This window comes from Oncorhynchus nerka, linkage group LG5 (genome assembly GCF_034236695.1).
Source record: "Oncorhynchus nerka isolate Pitt River linkage group LG5, Oner_Uvic_2.0, whole genome shotgun sequence".
NCBI lineage: Eukaryota > Metazoa > Chordata > Actinopteri > Salmoniformes > Salmonidae > Oncorhynchus > Oncorhynchus nerka.
In genome coordinates this window covers 55,085,618-55,096,642 of record NC_088400.1, presented here as the reverse complement: position 1 = coordinate 55,096,642, position 11,025 = coordinate 55,085,618, and the positions used below count along the sequence as shown (strand labels likewise).

The window sequence follows — 11,025 nt, the reverse complement described above, 5'->3', positions numbered from 1 at the left end:
ACGCAAAGTCACCCCCCCTGACCAGATAAAGTGACACCATAGAGCCATATTTAAATACGCATGCGTACTTGCGAAAACCTGTCACTAGTTGGTTCTGGAAAGGGTATTTTTGTTAGGTCGATAGGACTGAATTCGGGTGTTTTGAATTTGTTCTTTCTCTAACCGTTTTTTTATCTGCATACATTTCGGTAGGTGGCCTGCATACTTTGCACATTCGGTTGACAATGTAATCTACACGTGTCTGTTTAAACTAACATTGGCTAGCTAGGAAAGTATTGTATATAGAGTTATTTTCCTTCATTGTTAGCTAGCAAGCACAACTTCGCTACCTAACAAACTAAATGGCTAACATAACGTTGGCTATCATGTCGGAAGAACTGACTTTGTATATATGGCACGTTGAAACACAGGCTTTATTTATCTGCCCACTGTAGAGCCACTTAGTTGCCCATGATATTTGATAATCAGGCGTGAATATCGACGTCCTTTGTTCCAAGTTTTGTTAGCGTTACAGGAAATTGTGGCTTGTTAGCTAAAGTTAGCTGCTATGGGAGTTTCGCAGGTGCCACACGAACAAACAAGGCCTGTCTGAACGGGCGCATTGCCGGAAGGTCCCCGTGCTCATACTAAAGCCTACCATCTTGGAGGGCAACTAAGCAGGCTAGCTAACTAACTTCACCTAACTAAATTTTGATTGTATTTTATATTCATCATGACAAAGCCAGGTTACAATGTCAACTTTGAAAATTCTCCAAATTACCAGGCGTGGCTTACTAATTAGCTAAAATATAGCCAGAACAAGGCATAGCATAGCTCTCGCATGGGCCTAACGTTACAGAAATCCTGTTGGGCAGAGCACGTTCCCAACTAGCTATACATAGCCTGCTAATGTTGACTAATTATCTTGACGGTGCGCAATCAGACGTTAATGTTAAACTTTTCTCATCCAGAGTGTCTTTTATGAATAATCAAAAGCAGCAAAAGCCAACGCTAACCGGCCAGCGTTTCAAAACGAGGAAAAGAGGTAAGTTGGGCATCTTCATTGTCGACCAATTTGCCTCTACTTGTTTGGTTCACCTAGCTGTGTCAACATGGTACCGGCGGTGAAATTATGACATGTTTTTCAACAGATGAAAAGGAGAGATTTGACCCTACTCAGTTTCAAGAAAGTATCGTACAAGGCTTGAATCAAACTGGATCTGATTTGGAAGCTGTTGCAAAATTCCTTGATGCCTCTGGCGCCAAGCTTGACTACCGCCGGTATGCAGAAACACTCTTTGACATCCTGGTGGCTGGCGGAATGCTTGGTGAGTACAGATCTTTAAGTAGTGTTGAAAGTCAGTAGCTTTCAGGGATCCCTTGCCTCCTTCCAAAGTCCCACCCATCTGACCTTCTTCTACAATGTGCTTTGAGGAGGAAAGAGGATTCTGGGGAAGTTTTAGAGGAAGTGTAGTGTTGGATGTCAGTTTCCATTCCATTTGGAAAGCTGCTGTTGTCCAGATTAGCGCACTGACACTCTCTTTCTCCCCCTTCACCTGTCTGCAGCCCCAGGAGGGAGTATATCTGATGACCTGACCCGCACAGAGTTCTGCCTCTTCACTGCACAAGAGGACCTTGAGACAATGCAAGCATATGCTCAGGTAAGAGGATGTGGAAATAATTTATTACTGCAAAGTATCTATATCAATGCTGTATAATAACACATTTACCACAGTGTCACATCTTACTTTGTTTTGAACCTGTAGGTTTTTAACAAGCTGATCCGGCGTTACAAGTACCTGGAGAAAGGGTTTGAGGAGGAGATCAAGAAGGTGAGACAGTTGGTTTGAACTCCTGCTTGGCAGTTGGCACTGATGAATGTTACACACAATGGAACCTGCATGGATTATTTGAATGGGATATTTTATTTTCACAACAAAGAACTAAATCATTTACCCTGCAGGCTCATTATTTTATCTACTCCGCAGTTGCTGCTGTTTTTAAAAGGGTTCACTGAATCAGAGCGCAACAAGCTGGCCATGCTCACTGGCATTCTGTTGGCCAATGGAAACATATCAGCTGCCGTCATTGGAAGTCTCTTCAATGAGAACGTGGTCAAAGAGGGTGAGTGTCTGCCAGCCCACCACTATCTTTACTTGGACCTGTCCAATAAGAGCTGCTTGTTTTCATTTTAATTTTTCCCAAATGTTTGGTTACGGTGGCACCAAATGAACATGGCCCTCTTCACTGGAAACTTTTTGTTAAATGGTCTCTGAAATGGACACAGTATTCAGGCACATTGTATGAACCCAATGTCTCTGAAATGAACATGTTTTTAGTTCATACAAAATAGTGATTTGAGTGCTGTTCATTGCAGGGTACCTGCTGCTTTGACTGTTGCTTTATGACTGTTTGCAGGAGTATCTGCAGCCTTTGCTGTCAAACTGTTCAAGTCCTGGATCTACGAAAGGGACATCAATGCTGTTGCTGTCGCTCTCCGCAAAGTCAGCATGGACAACAGGCTGATGGTAAAGCTACAATTCCTTACTTTATATACCCCCCCCCCCCCCCTTCCAAGCATACCAATACATATAGAAGAGTAAGGGGCGGTTTCCTCAACACAGATGAAAGGGATAGTTCTCCAAAATGATATACATTTCTTACAACATTTATTGGCACTGGAGAGGATGGCTGACGTTTTATTGGCTCTTAACCAACCGTGCTATTGTTTTTCCCCCGCATTGTTTGTAACTTATTTTGTGCATAATGTTGCTGCTACTGTCTCTTATGACCGAAAGGAGCTTCTGGACATCAGAAACAGCGATTACTCCCCTTGAATTGGACTAAGAATTTTTCTTTAATGAGTCGGACAAGAGGGATTTACTCCAGTCACCCGAACAGGCCCTCATCCCCGTCATTCACAGGAGAAAGAGGTTTTGCGGAAGGAGATCGAGGTGCCTTGTGAGGATCCGGCGACGAGTGACTAATCTGCCTTTGCCATCCGTACTATTAGCCAATGTACAATCACTGGAAAATAAATGGGATGATCTAAAAGCATGTATATTCTACCAATGGGACATTAAACTGTAATATCTTATGTTTCACAGAGTCGTGGCTGAATGACGACATGAGTAACATAAAGCTGGCGGGTTATACAAGCTATCGGCAGGATAGAACAGCAGCCTCTCTTAAAACCTGAAAACCAGGCTCTGATCAGGCCCTACACCCAAACAAGGGCACTGCGTTCATCCGCCTCTGGCCTGCTCGCCTCCCTACCACTGAGGAAGTACAGTTCCCACGCAGCCCAGTCAAAACTGTTCGCTGCTCTGGCCCCCCAATGGTGGAACAAACTCCCTCACGACGCCAGGACAGCGGAGTCAATCACCACCTTCCGGAGACACCTGAAACCCCACCTCTTTCAGGAATACCTAGGATAGGATAAAGTAATCCTTCTCACCCCCCTTAAAAGATTTAGATGCACTATTGTAAAGTGGCTGTTCCACTGGATGTCTTAAGGTGAACGCACCAATTTGTAAGTCGCTCTGGATAAGAGCGTCTGCTAAATGACTTAAATGTAAATGTAAATGTAAACCTCTTAAGGATAAGCGGGACGCAAATGTCTCAACTGGCCAATTGCCAGGAGAAATGCAGAGCCAGATTCAAATAAAATGCTATAAAATTCAAACTTTCGTTAAATCACACGTGTAAGATACTCAATTAAAGCTACACTCGTTGTGAATCCAGCCAACTTGTCAGATTTTAAAAATGCTTTTTGGCGAAAGCATAAGAAGCTATTATCTGATAGCCTGCACAATCTGCACCAGCAGTGAACAAAGGAGCTAGTATATTACAACCCTGCAGGTGCTACACAAAACGCTGAAATAAAATATAAAACAAGCATTACCTTTGACGAGCTTCTTTTGTTGGCACTCCAATATGTCCCATAAACATCACAATTGGTCCTTTTGTTCGATTAATTCCGTCCATATATATCCAAAATGTCCATTTATAAAGAGCGTTTGATCCAGAAAAAAAACAGCATACAAAAACAGTCACTACAAAATATTTCAAAAGTTGCCTATAAACTTTGCTAAAATATTTCAAACTACTTTTGTAATACAAGGTTATACATTACAGGAAAGAAAAGAAACCAGCGCTGCTTTTCACGAATTGCGCAACTCACAAGTGTCCCCAGTTCTGAGTTGGCCTACTTCATTGCACAAAGGAATAACCTCAACCAAATGTCAAAGACTGGCGACATCCAGTGGAAGCGGTAGGAACTGAAAATAGGTTCCTAAGAAATATCCCATGGCAAAGACAATACAGGAAACAGAGAGGGGAGAGAAAATCTGAACAGTTAGTCCTCGGGGTTTTGCCTGCTACATAAGTTCTGTTTTCCTCACAGACATGATTCAAACCGTTTTAGAAACTTCAGTGTTTTCTATCCAAATATATAAATAATATGTATATCTTATATTCTTGGCATGAGTAGCAGGAAGTTGAAATTGGGCACGCTATTTATCCAGAAGTGAAAATTCTGCCCCCTAGCTTTAAGAGGTAGTAGTCTATGTATATTTGTAAACAACAGCTGGTGCATGATATCTAAGGAAGTCTCAAGGTTTTGCTTGCCTGAGGTAGTGTGGTTTACAGCTTATCATGAGATACTCTATCTACCTAGAGTTTTCATCTGTATTTTCCGTAGCCTGCATACCACCACAGACCGATGCTGGCACTAAGACAGCATTCAATGAACTGTATACCCCATAAGCAAACAGAAAAACGCTCATCCAGAGGCGGTGCTCCTACTGCCGGGGACTTTAACGCAGGGAAACAAATCAGTTTTGCCTAATTTCTTTCATCATGCTAAATGTGCAACCAGAGAGAGAGAATTCTATCCTCCTGATTCCTGCTTACAAGCAAACATTTAAACAGTAACCACCAGTTACCCAGTCAATAAAAAAGTGGTCAGAAGAAGCAGATGCTAAACTTCAGGACTGTTTTGCTTGCACAGACTGGAATATGTTCTGTCATTCTTCCAATTGCATTGATGAGTACACCATATCGGTCACTGGCTTCATCAATAAGTGCATCGACGACATCGTCCCCACAGTGACTACGTACATACCCCAACCAGAAGCCATGGATTACAGGCAACATCATCACTGAGGTAAACGGTAGAGCTGCTGCATTCAAGGAGTGGGACTAACCTTGAAGCTTATAAGAAATCCCGCTATGCCCTCCAACGAACCATCAAACAGGCAAAGCATCGATACAGGACCAAGATCGAATCGTACTGCAACAACGCTTGTCGGATGTGGCAGGGCTTGAAAACTATTATACTACAAAGGGAAGCACAACCGAGAGCTGCCCAGTCACACGAGCCTACCAGACGAGCTAAATAACTTCGCTTTGAGGAAAGTGACACTGAAACATGCATGAGAGCATCATCTGTTCAGGATGACTGATCACTCTCTCCTCAGTCGATGTAAGACCTTTAACAGGTCAACATTTACAAGGCCGCAGGGCCAAACGGATTACCAGGATGTGTTCTCCGAGCATGCGCTGACCAACTGGCAAGTGTCTTCACTGACATTTTCAACCTCTCCCTGTCTGAGTCTGTAATACCAACATGTTTCAAGCAGACCACCATAGTCCCTGTGCCCAAGAACACTAAGGTAACCTGCCTAAATGACTACTGACCCATAGCACTCACATTAGTATCCATGAAGTGCTTTGAAAAGCTGGTCATGGCTCACATCACCATTATCCCAGAAACCCTAAACCCACTCCAATTTGCATACCGCATCAACAGATCCACAGATGATGCAATCTCTATTGCACTCCACACTGCCCTTTTCCACCTGGACAAAAGGAACACCTATGTGAGAATGCTATTCATTGACTACAGTTCAGTGTTCAACACCATAGTGCCATCAATGCTCATCACTAAGCTAAGGACCCTGGGACTAAACACCTCCCTCTGCAACTGGATCCTTGACTTCCTGATGGGCCGCCCCCAAGTGGTAAGGGTAGGTGACAACACATCCTCAGTCCCCTCCTGTACTCCCTGTTCACTCATGACTGCATGTCCAGGCACGACTCCCAACACCATTAAGTTTTCCGATGACACAACTGTGGTAGGCCAGATCACTGATAACGACGAGACGGCCTATAGGGAGGAGGTCAGAGACCTGACCTTGTGGTGCAAGGACAACAACCTCTCCTTCAATATGATCAAGACAAAGGAGATGATTGTGGACTATAGGAAAAGGACTGAGCACGCCCTCATTGACAGGGCTGTAGTGGAGCAGGTTGAGCGCTTCAAGTTCCTTGACATCCACATCACCAACAAACTAACATGATCCAAGCACACCAAGACAGTTGTGGAGAGGCCACGACAAACTCTATTCCCCCTCAGGAGACTGAAAAGATTTGGCATGGGTCCTCAGATTCTCAAAAGGTTCTACAGCTGCACCATCAAGAGCATTCTGACTGGTTGCGTCACTGCCTGGTATGGCAACTGCTCGGCCTCCAACCACAAGGCACTACGGAGGGTAGTGCGTATGGCCCAGGCTTCTAAACCGCTTCTACCCCCCCCCCCCCCCCCCCAAACCATAAGACTCATGAACATCTAATCAAATGACCACCCAGACTATTTGCCTTGCCCCCCCACGCTGCTGCTACTTATTATCTATGCATAGTCACTTTAACTCTACCTACATGTACATATTATCTCGACTAACCGGTGCCCATGCACATTGACTCTGTACCGGTACCCCCTGTATATAACCTCATTATTGTTATTTTACTGCTGCCCTTTAATTATTTATTTTATTTGTTATTTTCTTAACTGCATTGTTGGTTAAGGGTTTGTAAGTAAGCGTTTCACTGTAAGGTCTCTATACCTGTTGTATTTGGCGCATGTGACAAAATGTTATTTGTAAGCCACGTGTCATACTAATTCCACGGACACCCGCAGACAGTCATTGTACTTGATTGATTTTAAGGTCACTAATTAGTAAGGCACTCCCCTCGCCTGCTCGTCTAGGTCTTAATTTAAAGGAAAAAACAGCAGGCACTAGGCCCTCCATGGACTGAGTTTGACACCTGCTGTATGCGGTCTATGCTTTGGTATCCCTGGAACTGTTTCCATACGATAACATTTTAGCATTTGTGGCACATCCCATTAGTCATGGGACCGATATTAACATTTCAAACCATTTTCAAATGATCTATAAGTGACTGTGCTTCACAATCAATTTTAGATACTTTTGGATGATTTGGACATGTGCGACGAATGCTAATCGGTCCCATTACTTTTTAATGCTGAAACGTTAGCATGGTGCGAGGGATACTTCACCAAAGCATGGATTTCTGTCATACCTTATCCGTAGACTGCTTACAGGGTAAGGAAGCAAGTATACTTTTGTAATTTGGGTGAACTATCCCTTCAAGACTAGTCATAGTTTAAAAAACATTGTCTGTTAAACCAGCTTAAGTTTTTATATAGGCCTTTTAGATTTAAAACAAAATAAATATTGAATGGTAACTAATTACTTGTATCAATATCTGTCACAGGAACTCTTTCCTGCCAACAAGCGGAGCTGTGAGCATTTTTCAAAGTACTTCACTGACGCGGGACTGAAAGAGCTGTCAGACTTTGCCAGGAACCAGGAGGCCATCGGGTCCCGTAAGGAGCTGCAGAAAGAGCTCCAAGAGATGATGGCCCGTGGGGACAACTTCAAAGATGTGAGACTTATTCTTATACAGTGGGTTCAAAATATTGGGACAGTGACACATTTGTGTTATTTTGACTCTGTACTGCATGCAGCACTTGGTTATTTGAATTACAATGACAGATTCAAGTGCAGACTGTCCGCTTTCATTTCATGGTGTTTTCATAGATCGGGTGAACCATTTGAGAAATTACAGCACTTTTTGTACATAGTCCCCATGTTTTTTTTTTTTGGGACAAAGTATTGAAACAAATTCACTTGTGTATTAAAGTAGTCAACAATTTAGTATTTGGTCCCATATTCCTAGCATGCAATGATTGTAGTGTAATATCCAAGAAGACTAGAGGCTGTAATCGCTACTGAAGGTGCTTCAACAAAGTACTGAGTAAATGGTCTAGTAACCAGTTTTGCACTGTACAGTTCATTGAAATACATTTTAGGCTAATCTATGGATTTCACATGACTAGGTGCGAAGCCATGGGTGGCCCTGGGAGGGCATCAGCCCACCCACTTGGGAGCCAGGCACACCCATGGGGAGCCAGACCCAGCCAATCACAATGAGTGCTTCTTCACAAAACTACTTTATTATAGACAGAGAAACTCCTCAGTTTCATCAACGTACCGGGTGGCTGGTCTCTACCGATCCCGTAGGCGAAGAAGCCGGTTGTGGAGGTTCTGGGCTCACATGGTCTGTGTTAGTGAGGCTGGAAGTACTGCAAAATTCTTTAAAATTACTTATGGTAGGGAAATTAATTTTAAATTCTCTGGCAACAGCTCTGGTGGACCTTCCTCTAGTCTGCATGTGAATTGCACGCTCCCTCAACTTGAGACAACTGGGACGTTGTGTGACACAACTGCACATCTTAGTGGCCTTTTGTCCTCAGCACATGGTGCACCTGTCTAATGTTTAATCAGCTTCTTGATATGCCCACACCTGTCAGGTAGCTGGATTACATTGGCAAAGGAGAAATGCTCACTAACAGGGAAGTAAACAAATGAATGTTTTTGGTGCGTTTGGAGAATATCTGGGATTTTTTATTTCTGGCTCATGAAACATGGGACCAACACTTTACATGTTGCGTTTTTATATTTTTGTTCGGTGTATATATGCTTGATAGCTGGGCATTGTTCATTGAGGTGTTCCCTGCTGTGTTTAGATAATTGCCTACGTCAGGGAGGAGATGAAGAAGACCAACATCTCTGAACAACTGATGATCGGCATCGTGTGGTCTAGTGTCATGAGCTGTGTGGAATGGAACAAGAAGGAAGAGCTGGTCTGCGAACAATCTATCAAACACTTGAAGGTAAATGTCTTCTGCGGTCTTGAACCGGTCTCTTGCCAAAAAGATTTATCAATGAGACAAACCTAGATGAAGGTTAAATTAGTTGCTGCTAAATTAACTTCAGATTAGCGTTTTTTTGGAACTGTATAGTATTGGAAGAGGAGGGTGGAGCGGTACTAATATAGGCCAGATTGGAGCATGATTAGGTTTTAGTTGGCTGGTTTTAGTCCAGTCAACCACCTTGTGCCCCCCTCCCTCCATGTATAGCAATTTAAGAGTGTTGGGCCAATAACTGGAAGTTTGCTGGTTCAAATCCGCAAGACGACTAGGTGAAAATACTGTTGATATGCCCTTAAGAAAGGCACTTAACCCTAATTGCTCTGGATAAGAGCATCTGCTAAATGACTCAAATGTAGGTGCTTATATTGCTGCTTTGCTTGCCCCTGACATTGTGTCATTGCAACTAAAATTGAATCTGTTCTTAATTGACTTGCCTATTAATAAAAACAGATTGGATGAATGGGAACTAATTTGATCCTCTCCACCACAGCAATAGTCCTCTCCTGACGGTGTTCACCTCCCAAGGAGTCTCTAACCCTCCTGTACCCTAACCCCCCATCTTTCTCTCTTCTCCACAGCAATACAGTCCTCTCCTGAAGGCATTCACCTCCCAGGGAGCCTCTGAGATCATCCTGCTGGTGAAAATCCAGGAGTACTGCTATGACAACATCCACTTCATGAAGGCCTTCCAGAAGATTGTGGTGCTCCTCTACAAAGGTGTGGGCCCTGGTTGAAAGTAGTGCACTATAAAGGGAATAGGGTGCCATTTGGGATACAACCTGTGTGTGGGGGGGCACAATGGCTCTCATGTGACATGTTGTTTAGGTACCATGGTGTGCCCTATATGGTGTGCACTCATTACCTTTGATCTGAACATTCTAATGTTCCGTGTTTCGCCTTCTCCCAACACAGCGGATGTTTTGAGTGAAGAGGCCATTGTTAAATGGTACGCAGAGGCCCACGTTGCTAAAGGAAAGAGTGTTTTCCTCGAGCAGATGAAGAAATTTGTTGAGTGGCTGAAGAATGCAGAGGAAGGTAAAAAGAAACAGTGTTTAATAGTTACCTTTTTGAAAATGATCTTAATATTCATGTTGCTGTAAATTGTAATGTTCTGATTTGACTGGACTCTTTTCTGTCTTCCAGAGTCTGAGTCCGAGGACGAGGAAGAGAACTGAGAACTCAACCCTCCACATGTGCATTTTAAACAGCACAGTAGGAGCAGTAGAATGTTTTTGTTACTGAAGTGCTAGTCTCTCCCAGTCCTGTTTTCTTATTTTACCTTCTGTTTTCTTTCACCCCTCTCCAACTTCAACATTTACGTTTTAACTCGAGGGCTGTGGCGTGAACGGTACACTCCTTATTACATTTTGTTTTAAACTTACCCTTAATGGTTCACACGTATTGTGAATTAAAACCTCAATCATAAGATTAACAAATGAGGTGTTGATTTGTTTGGGAAGAAGCAGAAATGACCCCCTTTTATTAGTATTACTATTATGCCTTCTGTGTTTTGGAAATGGAACATTCCACTTGATTAAGATACTCTATTGATGTTGCTGCATCCAGTCTGATATCCCTGATACTGCTGTAACTGTTAATATTGCAGCAGTGCGCCTTCTTGCTATGTGACTTAAAGGCACCCTAAAATGACAAGTCATTGCCTTCTCGCCAAAGGTTTTACCCGGTAGCCCTATCCTCATGTTAGCTCCTTTCCTGACCTTGGCCTTTTGGACAAACCTGTAATAAACAGTTGAATTGGTGATCGGATGAACGTTGTGCAGTGACTCATCTTGGTAGAACCACCTCTTGACCTGACTGACATCCTCTCTGGAAGATGCAATGCCAGCTAAGTAATATTGGTTAATTTCTTTAATCTGATTAAACCAATTATTTTTTAAAGAAATAAAGATGACTAAAATTCTTATTCTGATTATTTATGGTATACATTTCTTGTATGTTTGGTGTGT

The 11,025-nt window shown here is 43.0% G+C and overlaps 1 protein-coding gene across 1 annotated transcript; it reads left to right on the top strand.

Moving 5' to 3' along the window:
• The first annotated feature begins 71 nt into the window (after positions 1 to 71).
• On the top strand, positions 72 to 10,982 carry LOC115129652 (eIF5-mimic protein 2-A-like). The gene is made up of 12 exons (XM_029660253.2): positions 72 to 188; positions 951 to 1,024; positions 1,131 to 1,307; positions 1,546 to 1,640; positions 1,746 to 1,811; positions 1,968 to 2,103; positions 2,398 to 2,507; positions 7,558 to 7,728; positions 8,873 to 9,019; positions 9,637 to 9,775; positions 9,971 to 10,093; positions 10,202 to 10,982. The coding sequence occupies exons 2-12, from the start codon at positions 961 to 963 to the stop codon at positions 10,231 to 10,233; spliced, it is 1,260 nt and encodes a 419-aa protein (XP_029516113.1). The 5' UTR covers positions 72 to 188; positions 951 to 960; the 3' UTR covers positions 10,234 to 10,982.
• Positions 10,983 to 11,025: the final 43 nt, after the last annotated feature.

Coding starts and splice junctions, on each gene's coding strand:
- LOC115129652 (XM_029660253.2), top strand. CDS start 961: ATGAATAATCAAAAGCAGCAAAAGCCAACGCTAACCGGCCAGCGTTTC. Junction 7,729..8,872: donor GTGGGGACAACTTCAAAGAT/GTGAGACTTATT, acceptor TGCTGTGTTTAG/ATAATTGCCTACGTCAGGGA. Junction 9,020..9,636: donor AATCTATCAAACACTTGAAG/GTAAATGTCTTC, acceptor TCTTCTCCACAG/CAATACAGTCCTCTCCTGAA.